Source organism: Python bivittatus, unplaced genomic scaffold (genome assembly GCF_059951505.1).
Source record: "Python bivittatus isolate LINGU-HERP-01145 unplaced genomic scaffold, Pbiv_v1 ctg000480_np1212, whole genome shotgun sequence".
NCBI lineage: Eukaryota > Metazoa > Chordata > Lepidosauria > Squamata > Pythonidae > Python > Python bivittatus.
Window position 1 is genome coordinate 76,999,062 of NW_028277075.1, and position 18,026 is coordinate 77,017,087.

An 18,026-nucleotide genomic window follows, 5' to 3' on the forward strand; every position below is an offset into this window, starting at 1 on the left:
GTAAAGCACAAACGAAGGAAAATTTGAAATTGTCAAACTGAAAATGCAGTGTACTAAATCAGATGTTTTAGAAATATGTTGATTTAGGTGGATGGAAATGGTTAAGCTAGATGATTAGATGATATACAGATCATATGAAAGAATATTTAATGATACTTAAAAAGTTCATTGCTCAATATGCACTCAGCTGTAACACAATAAGGAACAGGAATCTAGAATTTGTGGATATCCAACAAATATCAGTATTATACAAGTAGGATGCACTTATTACAGATGCAATGGTGGAACATTCTGAGGAATTCTATGGCAGATTGGAACATCTGCTAACACTAATGGATAATTGGAATTCTAGAGTTGGGGAAATGAATTTGACAGGGAAAAAACACGAATAGGAGATAAACAGAATTTTGCATTTTGAGAATTCTTTGTTCATGTAACACCTGCTTCAAGCAATATAAACAGAAAGACAACATCAGAATTAAATTGCCTACATATTAGGAATCAGAAGCTAGATGAGTACAGGACAATCAGTGAAGATGCTTCCAGGTACAGTTTGTAGAAAGACCATAAATTAGTGTCAAGTGTACAAATAAGCTTGGAAAACTAAAAAAAGACTAGGTATGTCAGCAATATTTAACCTGGAAAATATAAAACCAATGTAAGAAACAGATTCGGTACATTTAAAGTATGTGAAAGAGAACCTGAAAAGTTATTGGAGCAAATATAATGATCAAAGCAGAAAAATATTCCCAGAATTTCAAAAATTAAGAGATACAAATGGCTTTTAGAACAAACTATCATGATAGCTAGGGAAAGACAGAGAATGAAAACCTTGGGCAACAAGAAGGACATATGATGATTGAACGCAGAATTTCAAGAAAGGACAAGGACAAAAAGTTACCTCTATCAAGAATGTCAACAATCAGAAGAAAATACTGTAGTAAGAAAATAAAAATGATTAAAAAAAAAAATCAAGACATAATCATGGAAAAGATTTAATGGAGGCAAATGACTTTTTTATATTATAAACATTATAGAGTTTATAGAATGACAAAAATATTTGCAGAAAGATAATATATTCAGAAGCTAACTCCAACAGAAAGTGAGCTATAATGGAACAGACCAACTGTCAAATAGGAAAACATCAGTCACAGATGAAATACCCAGAAAAAGTAAGAGAAAGAAGAGATAAATGTCTTCAAATTATGGATTTGAAGACTTTATGAAAGGTACTACATGTTGCAAGAAGAACCCATCACTTGGTCCAAGACTAGATAAAGATGGCTTGCTCCCTTGAGGAGATGATCAGCAAGCAGGAACTCTCACATTTGGGGCATGTGGTGTTAGTAGATGATAAATTAGAAAAAGAAAACAGTTGTACTCGGATAAAGTGTGTGAAATAGAAGAATGGGAAGACAATGGTGGAGGATAATAAAATAATAATTAATAATAATTAATATAAAATAATAAAAATAAGGTGGAGGAATCAGACCAAGAAAATTACTGGAATGTTCCTGGAAGAGCTATGGATTATCACTGGAAACAGGTTGAGATGGTGGACATTTGTCCATTCAGTCACCAGGGGTCAAGTCCAACTCAGTTGCATGCAATGATGGGAGAAGCACAACATGCTGAACTCACATCATGGATAAGTAAATTTCTCTGTTACAGAAAGGGAGATGGGAAAGTGCAACATGGGAAATCTGGTTTTGGAAGCCCCTTCATTTCTGTTGCTCTGTGCAGTTTGGAGTCAGGCAAAACAGGAAAAATCTGTAGCTATCTCCCTACCAATTTCATAAATAGTATATTGAAGGTGTATGTTTCACTTTAAAATTTCATCTCTCAAATCCAAAATATGTACCCAGAAGAATGTGATCAGTGAAACAACTCTGAAAACTAAATTTTCAGTTTTAATTTAGTTTCCTAATACCAGAAAATTTGAGGCAAAACACTATTTACTTGTGTGTTTTTGAGTGGCTAAACATTATTACAATACAAAACAGAAGGATTTTCCCCCCATTATTTTTAGTCCCTAAGACCTGAAGACTTAAAGCCAGGCAGGACATTTATAAAGTGTGTGTGTATGTAAAAAAGTGCATGAGACTTGATAGGGATTGAAAGCCTGGTAGTGAACAGGGTCTTTTTGTTCCTTTGCTTCCCTTGAGGTGAATCTAATTTGGATTGGGACCCTGTCATTTGCTGTTTACATTGAAAGGAATGTTCCAATTGGAACATTCAGTATTTGTGGCCATTTTTATTTTTGGTGAATGTACCTCACAGTGTTGTCCCCTTTACTTTCTCCCTTCATTGCTCACTCTGCATCTTTCAATAGTTTAAAGTGACTTTTCTGCTCTGTTTCAGCATTTTGCTTTTTGAATTGTGTGTATCCAGTTTTACAGTTTCTGAACCATCACTGTCACCACCATCAGCAGCAGCATAGCAGCTGTTTTTCCTTCTGAGTTAAGAGGGATATGAATAAACCTCAAAATGAGATCCAAGCCTTCAAATTGCCCCAAAGGCATAATAACTAATATGGGATGAAGAAGCTTGTCACTTGATTGTCTCTGTACGATGTTTCAAAGTGGGTGGGATATATATGTTGTCAACAGGTAAAATAAATCTGTGTGCTGGGCTGGAGGATGTAGTGAGTGGGATAGTCCTTGCAGAACTAGGCTAGAGAATTTGCAATTAAACTTACAGATTGTGAGAGTTACTTCTTGCACTGATAGGAATGACAGTGATCAAAACAGTGGAGAGAAGCAGACTGCCTTTTCTCCAGAAAAGAGGCAAGTATCCGGCCCTTTAGATAGAAAGTGTGAGGAAAATGGAGAAGACTACCCTAATAGTCTACATGTAGATGTTTCATTTGAAAGTGGGGTACTTGTTGACATTCTTGTGCTGTAACTTTAATCTTTCTAATAAATACTATTAATCAGAGCTGTTAGATTCTTGTTCTTTGGATTAACTGTTTCCAGTCTAGACTGCAAGGAGGGAACTCTGACACTTCTGAGTAATTGCTCTGAGCACACACAACCGGTTCTAATCTTAGAGGAATAGGGAATGGCCTTGAAGTGCAGGAGGAAGAGCCACTACCAAGGCAACAGCCAGATAAGTGGGGCTTGAGCCCAGGCCAAGAAACTAACCTGAGAAAACATCTCAGACAAGCCCCTCCCTAGTTCAGGATAAAGGGATGGAGGGGAGAAGCACATTGAGATTTGTAAGACTGTTACTGTAGCTGTTACAATAAAAGTAATCCTGACTTCCATGGCGTTAGTTTGTTAGTCTGCTCTACCTTATAGGGCTGACACAACCTGACTCTAAAAATACAAACTAGTCAATTTCACAATTTGTGGAAAACTTGATTTTCTCTGCTTCTTAACTGGCAAATATAAAAGAAAACATAAGAATAACCAATACATAATCTACTTTCTCTGGGGATAATTCCTTCTACTTCAGTTTACATTTTCCTTTCTCACTGCAATAACAATCTTTAATTGTTACTCTGATGTTTCCTCTCTCAAGTATTTTTCTGCAATTAGAAGAATCATGGAAGAAAAACATAGAATCACAACTGGTTGGTTAAATAATTTGGAAGTTCTATAAAAATGCATCAGCGAGACATTGTGATTTCACATTGGCTGTGTTTGCACAACACACTTGTACCTAGTTGAATCATAGTTTAGTTAATCCCATTTTTAGCTCTGAAGAACATGTTCAGCAATAAAACAATCACATGGACAAGCATGATGTAACACAAGAGGCTAAAATATGGTTGAGTAGCTTATAGTTCATTGTGTGAACACATCCATTAAAAGCTTCACTGGGAAAATCCCTAGGTTAGGGAAACCAACCAAGTAACAGTGGGACATGAGATTGTTTTTCTTGTCAACGTGATTGATAATGGTTTCCAGTGAATCAATGATTATTAATCCCATTTGTTGTCCTCATGATCTGTTGGCCCATCCTGTAACCTAGCATCTGCAAAACAAACCTGACATCTCTCATATTATAGAGATGGGGCACAAGAAAATGAGAAAAGACCAGGGGAAGAATGGGTAGCAAAAACTATGGCTGCTTCTAATGTTAAATCTAAGGATTCTTCCAGATGGACATGTTAAAGTGCCATCCATCCATCCTTGAGGTAGCAGAAAAATATGCTGGTATAAACTGGGTTTGCCTACATTGTCGATCCCTATTTGATGAAGAAATAAGACAAGTGAAGGATCCTGTCCTATTATGCTCCAACTGTAAGCCAAGTTAAGAAAAGGAATTGGTGGATTTCCCTAGCTTTGCTTCCCCATCCATCTGCTGATGGGAAAACAATCACCAATCACTCTCCTTGATGTGGGGTGGGGCAGAAATCTGTAAGGATAGATGGTACTTAAAATGGCAGATTAGTCCCTAACAGATTGCAGGCACAAAGAGGTATGAGGATAAAGCAGGAAGGAGCGCCCCCAATGCCTCTGCTTGAGGTGACTCTGCTTTTGTGCTTGTGGTCTGTCAATGGGCCAGTTTCTCAATATGGGTCTAGCATTCTTCTGAAATAATGCAAAATTCGTGTTTATAAGGAGCCAGCCTAAGAAGTGATAAACCCTGGTCAGACATTATCTGCATAGGTACCTCTCTGAAGGCCATGGATCCAGCCTGTCCAGCAGCCATGCAGGAAAGCGGCTTGGCAATTGATGTAGAAAGGATATGCCCTTCGCAGTCTAAAGTGGCCTGGAGCAGCTGGGCAGATCCTAATTGCTGACCATGACCATGACCACACTGTTAGTGAAGTGTGCTAGATGGTGTCCGTGGCCAGAATTGTGTCAGGACAAGGGGGAAACCACTGCTTTCAAACTGGAACAGCTAAAGATGACTTTAAGCCGTGTCCCTTGTGGGTTGGGGAGGAAAAGGGGACGAGATGAAAGCAGTAACATGAGGTGGCAGAAGAATACAATTCCCGGGGTGCTAGTGGGCTTCCTTGTGCAGTCGGTTGGCCAGTGGAAGAACAGACGGCTGGACTAGATGGGCCAGAGGTCCAATCCAGCATTGCACTGCTTATATTGCTATGTATATTTGTGCTGCAGTTAAGGGGATCTGGACAAGTTCTAAAACTCCATTCTTTGGGTTTGAATCGGGAGGCCATATGTGGGCCCTGTAGAGTGGAGACTGGCTCACTGCTGCATGTTTTTATTTTAAAAAAGGAAAGGAAACCACAGGATATTAAACCCATTTTTGTAACATCATATTAAAATAGCATTACCTTAAGTGGTACAAGGAATATAACACAGAGTGGCAGCATCTGCTGGAAGAGCAGCAGCTTGTGTGTATGTGTGTGTGTGTGAGAAGAGAGAGAGGGAGGCTAGTGGAGTTTGAAGGGAAAATGTGGTTGTGGCCCTGGCCCAGACATAGGGTTTATCAGGCTGACAATACTTCATTCTTCATGTTCAAATTAAATAAACAGCCTGCTCCCCTGCTCTCTTCAACTTTCCCTGGAGGTTAGTAGGATGAGAACTAGTAGAAGCTTGGGGAGGGGAAGGAACAGAGGTTATCTCAGCCCAGGAAACAGGATCAAGTAAACCTTTTAACTGGAATGCTTGGATTGGCTGGGCTTGTATGGGGAAGCTGCTGCCCCTTCAGCTCCCTTTAGAGGCTTCCATAAAGCTTGAACAATGCAAAGGAAGTTAACAGATTTCCTTTATCACGTGGCATAATCCAAGAGCTAGTTGAAATACACCCTTCATTTAACACAGTTTAACCCTACCTGTTAAGAATGATCAAAAAGAAATCTAGAAAGATGTGTTTGTTTGGCATCGTTTAAAGAACAGCCTCTAGAATGATGTCCAAGTTACCGATCATGACTCTGAATTGAAGGATGCTGTTGTGAGGTGGACATAATTAAGGCACCAAACCATGAGTAGACTAAAAGGGCTGCACCTGGCCATCCTATTCTGGACTTGGAAGCTAAACAGGTTAAGTCCTGGTTAACATTTGGAAGATCACCAAGAAAGTCCAGGGAGATAGGCCAGACTGGGCAATTGCAAATCAGCTTCCATCACACTACCAAGAAAACTGCATGGTTGTGATCAAGTAGTCATCAGGAATCTAGCATGACCTTAGGGCATTTTTTAATGGAGAGTAAATATCAGGAGGGATTCATGTACCTAAAGCAACCCTTGACTAGCTGATCACATAACACCACTAGGGTTTGGTCCTTCCATGTACTGCTTTTGCAAAGCTTCAGGGTTCATTCACATAACATCAGGAACAACAAGAATATTTATTTCAGATTGGGCAATGGAGGCTGAAAAATGTTTGTTGCTGAGCAAAGAGTAGGTTATTTATCCAAAACTAGATGAAAGCATGGAAGAGTAGTCTGGCAATAGATAGCAACTGGACTAACAGTACTATGTCAGATGGTTCCCAATCCTTTGGGGGGTGGGCGTGAGGGGGTAATAGACAGAATATAGAATTGATTTTCTTTCCATCTATCTAATCCTGAAGGATGATAGGCCGCCTTGACCTAATCTTGTCACATGAGGGGAAGCAGCCCCCCCACATCTCTGTGTTGGATGGAGAATGGCCATGACTCCTCCTTTTGACTAGGAAAGAGAGAGAAGAAAAGAATGAATTGTGAATACTGTCATTAAATGTGGAGGTTGCAAGGCCATCATATTCCAAAATCTTAATTCCTGAGGTACTTCATAATGAAGTTTTGGTCTTAATTTTCACATCACCAACAAGAAGGTTGTCTTCTGAACCTTACTTTTCATTCTCCTAAGTTTTTAAAAAAACAATTCTCCCTTTTCTGACATGACATACCAATCTACTTATAAAAATAATTCCAGTAGTGCAAAAGTAATTCATGTCTCTCCCTCCCTCCCTCTCTCTCTCTCTTCTCTCTCTCGTAACTTCTCCACAATTTAATGACTTCCTTAGGCTTATATTTAAATGGCAAGTAAACCACTGGCTCCTCCTGACCACAAGTGGTCATCTGTGGTATGTTCAGTCTAGTTAACATGAATTATGAATTTTGAACTGTGACTTCACTGCCTGTAAACCTATAGTTTTAGTTTGAATAAGTCTTCATTCTTAGGCTTTTTCTGGGTAGATGAAGCCACAATCCAGCATTCTGTGAGCTAGGCTAAATAAACAGTGAGTGTCTCACAAGCCAGTGTACTGTACTTAGCTTTTGTCCTGGAAATGGGAGCTTGTCCCTTCACACATTAAGACTCATCCATCTGGATTCTGGGAATTCAGTAGGGCTGACATGCATGTGGTACATCAGATGGGGAGGTGGACCTTGAGTAGCCTTCTCTAACTGTAACCTCCTTCATATTACTATGACTACAACTCCCAAGATTTTCCAGCTAGCACAGCCTTAGCTATCATGGCTAAGAATTTAGCAGTCCTAACTCATGTAGAAGATACTGGGTTAGGGAAGCTCTAGAAGTGTGTGCAATCCAATTAGAAGACTGCTTATTTATGCAGATCCTTCTGCTGGTCTGGGATGTAGCTGACATGCAGATAGGTAAAAGTAGCTGACTAGCACATGAATACAACTGACAGAAAGTCAGTGCAGCTGTTTCCTTTCATTAAACAATGCCATTTACTCCTGCAAGAAATGTGGATATTTGCTCAGGAGAAGCAACCTTCAAAATAATTTCTATTTCAATACCTGTTTTTGAAATATCTGAAGTATGGGAATATTTCCCTAATTCAACAAGGTAATGCCTTGAAGGTTTTGCCTGCTGTCCTCATTGCAAAATAACATTATAAGGAGATATACGCAAATCAGGACTAAAATGTGAACATTTATGAATACATCTGAGCTTGGAGAATTTTCCTGTGAATTTCCCTTTCCTCTCTTTCCAATCTGTTCTTTCCCTGTTACTTATCTTCAAGAAAGGTAGTGCCCAAACCTAAAAAGATTGATGAAAACATTGCAAAAATCTAAACACAATACTGTAGCAAAGTGTAGCAAGTTAGATAGTATAGAATTACAAGAGAAGAGTTTGCTATAAAAAGTAACAAAGTTCTTATTTCTTACTTTGTTGGCTATCCCCATATTTAGGAACCACTGGTTAGATAGATAGATTGCTGGCTAGTGACAGTAATAATCAAACTGTAAACTCCAAAACAGACTTAGTTTGTTGATATATTTGTGTAAAATACTGACACCCAGTGGTGGAGCAAGGAAATGCTTCCTTAATATAATTTGAAAATCTGTATCAGGGCAATACTTTTATTTGGCCAACTCATGTTCACAAAACAGTTACAGCATTTGAGTTCTTAAGAAAAATGGGGTGGGGGGAGGGAGAGAGAGCCTCATGTTTAAGTCAAGAATCTGCCTTTAGTTAAATCCAAAGGAATGCCAAACACTATTTATTTCATGTGCCACCTTTCCACCAAAATTTGAGTTCAAGGTGGCTAAGAATAAAATAATTAAAGCACTAAAACTAGTCAGATGGACAGACGAGTTAGCTTAACAGAAAAGATGTAATTGCACCCACCAGAAAAAGCCTACTTCAAATGTGTCCTCTAAGTCTTTTTTCCAGTGGTCCCTATGAGGATGTCCAAGGATATATATGATGTATCAGATTTCCCTCTGTTACTATAGCACTACATCAATGAAGTACAGTTCCAGTCAAACTTATGGAGTCTGTTTCCTGACTTGGTCCAGTCTGAAGGGTTTTCATCAGTCTTGAAAGTCTGACTCTGGTTTCCCTTCCTTCCCTTTTACACCCCAGTGAATTAGAGTGGAGCATCTTTGTTATACTGTTTCCTGGGTTTAAAGCATGCTTTTGCTTTTCTAGTTCTTTCTGCATACTTTCTTCAGGGTCATTTCTGGGCTCTAAAATGCTGAGGCAACTCCATAGGTACTTCATCAGTTTTGATTCCAGAGTGGCACTTGCTTTCTTATAACTATGCCTCTAGGATGAAAGGCTGGAGGTCTCAAACCTCTTCTCCCAGAATCCTCTAGGTCTACATATCCTGGCCCCGCCTTCTTGTCTTGGGAAAGCAGCTTGGTGGTTCCTGGTGCTGCTATATATCTTCCAGGCAGTGCCTCACTGAGTATCCTCCTAACCCAGATATACCCTAATATACAAGAGAGATAGGGCCCTCACGATCTCTAGTGCCTTACTGGCAATGAAAAGGTTAAAACTGAGAAAAAAACTCAAATGTCTATATGTCTGGCCTTGTAGTGTAAACATGTGTGACTAGAGGTTTCAGCTCTTCCCCTGTACAAGATCAAAACTTTTTTATTATTTTTAAAGATAAACTATACAAATTCTTTTAAATTTTAAATACCCCAAATGCAATCCTTTGATGTTTAAGGGAGTAGATACAGTTTGATTAAGAAAAAAAAGGAAGAAAATTCAATCAACAATTTAGTGCTCTGAGTAGGCCACAAGATGGTGCTGATCTGCTACAAATAGGATTTCTCTGATCCAATTATTATTACAAAAATATTTTAAAAAGAAAAAATACTGTAACTGTGGGAACATGCTTGATGTATGATTCAAGGCTGTCACGAAACACAACTCAAGGCAGTCTCAGTAGCATAATTGGTACAGCGATATAAGTAATACTGGATTTAAGCATTCCACAGCAAAATAAATTAATATTTTGCTTTTGCCTAAAATATTACCTATTTCTTTATCCCTGGACCTTCCCCAACCTCTTGGGATAATTCTAACCATTTACCAGAGCTGCTGGGGAGACAATATACTGCCTTCTTTTCCCAACTCAGGCACAGCAGTTGCTTCAAGTTTTAAAAGAAAAAGCTTTTTCCTCCATGAGAGGGAGGTGCTGAGGGAGGCCATGCCTGAGGGAAAATGTGTATTCAAATTCTGATGTTGTCTGACATTTAGATTGGTGGGGAAGCTGCTGTGCTGTGAATGTAGGCTGGCTACACACCAAAGGTGGCATCTTAGCCATTTTGATTCCAGTATGGTACCCATCTTTTTTTGGAAAACTTGTTTATTAGTTGAGTGTCATGTGCAAATGAATTCAAATACAGCAGATAGGTAGGATGGACTCTTAGCAATGACATCTCAAGTTTAACTTTGTAGGATCTACTTTTTTAGAACCAGAAACCTGGGACCTAGTGTGGTGTAGTGATTGAAGGATTACACTGAGACTGCTATACAAATCCACTGTTAATTGGGGAAACTCAGTGGGTAAGTTTTTGCTCTTTCAGCCAAGGTACCTCATGGGGTTGTTTTAGTGGGGATAAAATGATTCTAATGTGAGTCCTCTGCCTCTTGGAGGAAAGGCAGGGTATAAATATAAAAAATAAATAATAATTCCCCAAGGTGAAATCATATAGGAAATAGTGGCTGAACAAGACAGAGGTGAAAATGAGGAACAAAGTGTGTCTAAGTCCTAGCTTAGTCTGGGAGTTTGCTTTTAGGATCAGAATAGAAGGCCACACACATATCTGTAAAGCTGTTCCCGCCCCCTCCCAATGCTTTTTCAATTTTATCAATTTGGGAGTTACTAATCTGCTGGGAACCTTCTGGAGATTTGCCTACTTCTTCCCTGCTTCTGGCTTAATTTTTAATCCTTTTCTTGATTTAAAGATGAAGCGTGTTCTCGCTTTTTTTCTGACAATATTGTATCGCTTTCCTGCAGCCTCAGGACCTTGAAGCGTCCACATCCCACACTTTCAAAGTGAAGAGTTTCAAGAAAGTAAAGCCATGTGGGATATGCCGTCAGGCGATTACCCGGGAAGGTAGTACCTGCCGAGGTGAGTGATGGTGGTTATGGGAGGGCCAACTTCAAGCTTCTATACCAAATATAACTAGTTTGTGGGTAGAGAACAAACTATAGAATTGTACTGGCCAAAATCATGTGAGTCAAGGTTAGTCCTCCCCCATCAGAGAAATAGTTCCAGCATGGAAATAAAGAAAAAATGTCTCCATTAGAAGAGAATGTATGTAGCTCAGGGTTGAACTGTGGAGTCCTCGGGGTTCTCTGAGCTTGGTTGTTTTCTTGCAAACGTTTCATTGAAGAAAACAACCGAGCTCAGAGAACCCCGAGGACTCCACAATGTCTCCATTTTCAGTTGTAGATAAATATAATCAGAGGCTGCTAGTGATGATGGCTAAATGTTTCTGAAAACCAGTAGTGGGGAGCTATGAGTACAAAAGCTTACATCTGAGCTTATATCCCATTTATGAACTTCTTTTGGGCATTTGTTCAGACATTGTGTGAACAGAATGGTGGCTTAATCGGCCTTTGATGTGATCCAGAGCAGGACTTTTCTCTTGTCCTTTTGTTCTCAGCCACATGTTCTAGAGATTGAGCAGGTAACTATGTAAGACTTCTCACTCCATGGTGAGTTTCTAAAAATATAGCAGCGTGCATGTAATGTGGAAGCTCCACTTCTCCTCTGTCTTTAGCCATGCAATGAAAGTGATTTTGTTTTGCTTTCCTATGTGGAGAAGCAAGTTGATTGATGTCAGCCCTAAAAGGTAAAACAGACTAAGAAACCAATGCCATCTAGGTAAGGCTACTTTTATTGTAACAGCTATAGTAACAGAATCTTGCAAGACTGAAAGTGCTTCCCTCTCCCTCCCCTTATCTTCATGTGAACTAGGGAGTGGCTTGTCTGAGAGGATTTCTTAAGTTATGTTCTTGGCCTGGACTCGAGCCCTGCTTATCAGACTGTTGCCTTGGTATTGACTCTTTCTCCTGTCCTTCAAGGACATTCACTATGCCCTCTTTGTATATGGAAGAAAAGAGCATGGTGAAATTCACTGATTGCATTCATCAAGCATAGCTGACTGAATCAGCCACTCACTCAGAGTAAAGGCTTATCCTCATGCATCAGTAGTACACAATCACTGATTCCGACTCCAAGGATGATCATTGTTGACATCCTTCTCCCATCCATTCAAAGGAGACTGGGAAGCTATCACATCAATTTTTTAAAACCATAGAATGGGAGAATAATTCATGGTAAGCTCATTGGAATAGCACTGAAGCAATGAGCATGAAACCGAGCAAACTCAGGGAGGCAGTAAAGGACAGGAAGGCCTAGCGCAATATGGTTCATGGGGTCACGAAGAGTCGGACACGACTTAATGACTGAACAACAACAACATTGGAATAGCTCTACTATGGACAGAACTGTGAGTAGAGACTTTTACTCACCTCTTTCTTCTATTTTTCCACCCCCACTGCATGCAACAAGGACATGTAAAAAGAACAGAGTCAGAATTTCTGGAACACCCTGTTTTTCCAAGGCCATCACAGGCATAATCTCTGTTCCAGCAACTGGACAAGAGGGTTAACAATTGGATAAGAGCTCTGAATGAGGAGAGTTAGTTTATCCCTAAACTTCCTCTATTAGCCCTTCTAACTAGGTTTACCAGTTTGCACAACATGCCAGTTCTCCAACTTGGTTAAATGTTTCACAGACATAGGCTACTTTGTGGTTAAATGCTATAGGAGACTACAGTGGTGACTGTGACTCTGAATAGTAATCTGTAGCCACATAAGGTCATTCTTGGGCAATAGGGAGCAGAGATAAACCAATTCATTTCCTGTTTTCTTGTAATGATCCTGAGATGTCTTCTTATGCCTTCCAAGTAGAAGTTCAGGATACTTCTACGTAGGACTTTTGTGGAAGTTCAGAAGCACCTTTGGAGTTGCCCAATCTTGTGATTCTGTGTCTGAAAGTGGAGTTGATCTGTTGAAATAATAGCAGAACCAGTTTTTGTTTTTGTTTTTAAAAAACTAGCGCTGCAGTTCTGCAGAAATTGTGAGAGTCTGTTCCCCGTTGGCAGAATATAACTTGGGGAGGAGGTCTATTCTTCATTGGTAGAAACACCCAGCTTACTGTACCTCCATGACGCTTCCACCTTTCATGGCTTGCTTCCTCTTGTTCTGTTCCAACTCCTTTCCTTCACTTCACTAAGATCCCCCATATATTGAGGGCAGTCAATATAGTTTATAATCAAGACAATTGTAGGGCAGCTCCACAGAGCACTGGAGGAACTGGGCATTGAAATAATAGAAGACCATGTAATCCTTTTACAACAAAAAATGACAAGGAATCTTGTAGCCTCTTAGATATTTACAGATTAATTAATAAAGATAATTTCCTGGCTCTCAGTCTAAGAAAGTGAATTGTGATCCATAGATGTTTCTGTGATCAGTTTGTTAGTTTTTAAGATGCCATAAGATTCTTCATTCGGTTAGTTCTGCAGATGGCCACAAGATGCCACTATTTCCACATTTTTATTTTTACTTTGTGCTGGGTGAATGAAATAGAACTATTGCTGATGAATTGGCTAACAGTTACAGCAGAAAAAATGCCTAAAGGAGTACAGTGGTGATTTTTTAAAACATTTTGTTCAGCCTTTCTATTTCTTGCCAGGAAGATCAGGACATTATCAATGTGGTGAGTAATTTACTCAAATTAGTTGGCATAATCAGAAATGTGGATAGAATTCTCTAATGCAGCATACCCTATTTTGGTTCCTTCAGAAATGTTGGATTTCATGTCCCACTATTCATAGCTGACTGCAAGAATAGCGTGAAGAGACAGTAGTAAAAACCTGACCTTGCATTGTTTTTTATCAGATCAGGAACCATAGGAATGAATCAGATGTTCATCTAGAAATGAAAAAGCAAAATCTGGCTATCTGTATGTTACCTCTATCAATTAATACAAATTTATCCAATCCATTTTGCCTGAATGTTTAATTGAACTACAGTTATATGCCCAAATCTGTTCCTTGCTGAGTGCTGTGATGCAATTTGCAAATTTAAAACATATAGAATTGTACATTTTTCTGCATCACAGAAAATAAAATCACAAACTAATATAAAAATGAGACAGGACTAACTTAAAACTGAAGAAATGAGAACTGAGCACAACTGAACTTGACTAATTTGCCCATCTGTACAATGAGCAGTAAAAAACTTTAAAAAATCAGGACTATAATGCACAATCATAGAAAACCAAGTGCAAAATAATCTCCAGACGTGCAGCCAACTTATTTGGCAAGACATGTGATGTAACTCAGAGTTAGTCTCTTTGTGAATATAATGCAAAAGCTTGAAATGGAAAATGTACTACTAAATGATCATAAAATGAGGGAGGTGGTAGTGAAAGATCCAAAATGCTAGAAGCACATGGTAGAAATTACAAATGAGCATAAACACCACCAAATGGATTTCTACATGTGGTGAGTGTAACATCTAAACCAAACTTGGAAATCTCTGAAGTAGAAAGGATAAAATCTTTAGTAGCTTGTAAAAATGTGATCCACATATAACATAGTCACATGAAGTATTTTTTTGTATAGGTGTTGCTTATGACTGCTGACTTGTTTAAAATGCCTACTTTTGTTGCTAAACCAGACTTGTTTAACATTTTTTTTTGCTAGCACTTTGCGGACCCAGCAAATGATGAACTGCTATGGCACTAGTGTTGGTTTCCAGGTTGAGTTGTAGGTGATTCAAAGTGTGGTAAATCCTTAGAAAGTATTGCAAAAATATTACAAAAATAAAGAGGAAGCATGTGTTTCTGCAGTTCTGATCAAACACCGAAGTTGACACAGTTCTCATACACTATGAAATCCAGACTTTTTATTTCTGCTATTATTTTGTAATGTCTAAACCTGAACTTGTGTGAATTCCACCCTCCCAGACTCTAATTATGGAGAAATGTTAGTTGCTGTCTTGTGAACAAAATGTGGCTTCTGAATATTTTATCTCTAGATTCAGAAAAGTGAAGAAAAGCAAAGTTATAAAAAACAGCTGCTTGTAGGCATTTAAACCACAGAAAACACAGCAATATAGTGACCTCCTGATGTTTTGAGCATTTCCATGTTGTCTGGAGCTGATGGGAGCTGAAGTTTAAAGCATCTGGAAGGCTCTAGTTTGCCTACTCTTGTGTTAAAGAGTGATGAAGAATTGGCTTTCCTCCATTTCTCAGAGAGAGGAAAATAGTTGGTTTGGGAGAGGGTGGTACTGAAAGTTATGAGCAGAAGACTCCGTTTTCTGAAGCTATTTTCTCATTAATTATTTTTAGTGTTTTGGAATGTCACCCAGCCATCACTAAGCCAACATGACAGCACTGAAGACAGGCTTTAGATCACCCTGTTAATAGGTGGGTGACACTATGAATTACTACTGAGGAAACAGACTTAGTCTCAAAAGTAGATAATCCCCGATTGCTCATGAAGTGTAGCAAAAGAAAGCAAGAGACTGTTAAGAAGGCAGTCACTACTTGGCTGTTGAAAAGACAAGAAGTAGCAACTTTTTGTTATAGAGTTGATCACCTTTCTCAGATTGTGGAGGATAACACTTTTTTGGCAATAGGTGGGCAGGGGATTAGGTACAGTTGGATACTTCTGCTGCAGAATGGTATGTTTAAATTAAATTAGGGATTTGCTGCTATCAGGAAAAATGTCCATCCATTTTCAAATATTTGGTTATTAAGTACAATCTATCAGGCTAGGGCTGTGCACTGACCGGGAGAGTTATTTAGACCCTTGATTTGCAATAGCCTGATTGGCTATAATGGATGGCAGATTTCACCAAATGTTATCAAGCAACATATTCACACACACATATAGTCATATTTACATTTCCAGAGAGAATAACGGGAGGGTAAGATGATGGATTTTTGGTTTGTGTCGAATAATGTTTTCTGAATAAGAAGCCAAGTACAGTATATATTTGTAATCTGTATCTTCCTTGTAAAAAAAATCTAATAAATTTCATAGCTAATTTACAGTCATTCAGAAATATGAAAATTAGAGGCCTCTTTCCAAGAGTCCTTGGAAGAGGCATTTAAGCTACAATCAATACATGTACATACATACATACCTGGTATAAAAAGAACTAGACTAAAATTAGGCAAGCTTTTTGAAGGTAACATTATTTATTTTCATGTACAAAAGGCTCCACTTTATTCTTTGGAATGCCACCAGCTAAAGTTTTTAATGATCTTTTCAAAAGTTTTAACCAATCTAGAAAGGGGTTTTAGCCAGTGCTGCTTAATAATAGCTATGGCTATTATTCACATCTTTACACGTCAATATTTTTAACATTTCATTGTTCTGTTTTAAACCTTGTTTAAGAACAAATATGTGGTATACCTTAGTTTGAATTTGAGCTTGCATACAAACCAGGGTAGTTATATCCCTGCCAAACTTCCTAAATGTCTATCATTTCAGTGAAAGTTCATCTATCCTTGGTGTGCAAACTTCAGATGGGTGGGAAGCCAGAAAGAGAGACAAACGTCTACAGTGAAGTAGATTTATGCGCGTTTGTAGAAGATATACAACATCCTGTGATCAGCTGAGATTTCCTGTTGCAGTACACACAGCAAGATAGATGTACATGTTGTTTTTTAGCATGCAGTCAACTTGTGGGACACATGGAACTTCTACTGTGGATGTACTAAAGTTATATGCATGTGAGAAATTAAGTGTGAATGGTCCGAGGATATAGAATGAGTTTGAGGTCAGATTGTATCATATTCTCATTCCTGAGTGTCATTTCAAAGCAAACAGCAGAATATTCAAGATCTGGCAGCATTCTTAGAAAAGAGCTGGGGGTATGAATTAACCTACTGTGTTTCATCAACCATATGCCTGTCTCATTTCATAGACCTTCCAAATAAACATCATTTCCAGCACATACTCTAATTTGTTTAGGATGTCATTGCCTGTTTAAAATGCTAATAGAGTAAACGCTTGAATTGAACAGTTCTCCTCTGTCTGCTCTGTTTTAAAACTAAATGTGAGTGTCCCCCCGCCCCCCACACCGGATCTTCTTAGTAAAATTTATTCTCTTTGCCTGCATTTGCCTGTCTGAGAAACTTCATAAAGTTCCAAACACGCAATCTGATTCTTGGTAACATCTCATGTTCTGTGTTGGAGACTTATTCTTTATCCTATCCCTGATTCTACTGATGCTTAAACTAGATCTAGTTAAAAACATTCATTTAAAACATTAAGCTGGTAAAGAATTGACTTGTGAGTAAGGTTTATAACCCAGTGACCTTAATAGATGAGACTGCAACTTTACTTAGGGCATGGTCTTGCTGTGTACAGATTGCATGCAAAGAGACAATTTGCTACTTTGCACACTTTCTAAATGGCCTGAGTGATGACATGCAAAACAAGGGGGTGCAATGCACTTGTGCAGGTGGATTAAGAAAATCATTTAAGAACAGAATCAGAGTCCTGCTTGTCAGACCAAAGGTCTGTTAAATATAGTACCATATTTGTCACAATAATGTCTAAGAAGAAAGCCAGTTTGGTGTAATGGTTAAGGCATTAGGCTAGAAATGGGAGACCATAAGTTCTAGTCCTACCTTAGCCACGAAGCTAGCTGGGTGAACTTGAGCCAGTCACTCTTTCTCAGCCCTAGGAAGGAGACAAGAGTAAACCATGTCTGAGAAATGCAAGGGCTAGTCCAGGCGGTCACCAGAAATCAACACTCATTCGAAGGCACACACACAATCTATAAGAAAGGACCCAAGAACAATAAACTATGTTTGTCCTCCGAGAGGTATGCTGCCTCCCTTCTGTGAAATAGTACAAGGCCATCATGAATCACAGCCATTGAGAGCCTTATCCTCTGTGTGTCTGTTGAATCCCCCTTTGAAGGTCTCTCTGTTAGTGGCCATCATCATTCCTGTAGCAATGAGCAGTGACAATGAGCCAGCCTTCCTACCTTGGGGTCCTGCAGATGGATTAGCTAGGCTATACTGGTGAAAAATTTAGCAAGTTATTGTCCCACTCATCTGGAGGGCATTAAATTGGGGAAGGCTACAATAAACATCCCCCTAGTCAGGCTCATTATCAGCACAATGGATGTGTAAATAGCCCTTAAATTATCTCTATAGGGGGCAAAACTCTTTTAATTTAGTAACCCACCCACAAAGATCAATATCCAGGACAGGGAGTAGAAACTTAGCTAAACTGTGTGCCCTGTTTTCATGCTATGTAGCTCTCCTAGCTGGAATTGGCTGCATGTCACTAGTGGAAGGATGGTGACTGGGAAGT

The 18,026-nt window shown here is 39.0% G+C and overlaps 1 protein-coding gene across 11 annotated transcripts in view; it reads left to right on the plus strand.

Moving 5' to 3' along the window:
- TNS1 (tensin 1) overlaps nucleotides 1–18,026 on the plus strand; it is a 325,093-nt gene that overhangs the window by 83,891 nt on the left and 223,176 nt on the right. For all 11 annotated transcript variants that reach the window (XM_088146384.1, XM_088146386.1, XM_088146388.1 and 8 more), the window contains exon 2: nucleotides 10,624–10,738. In XM_088146384.1, coding sequence (XP_088002510.1) covers nucleotides 10,624–10,738 — 115 coding nt within the window. The remainder of the gene's footprint in view (nucleotides 1–10,623; nucleotides 10,739–18,026) is intronic.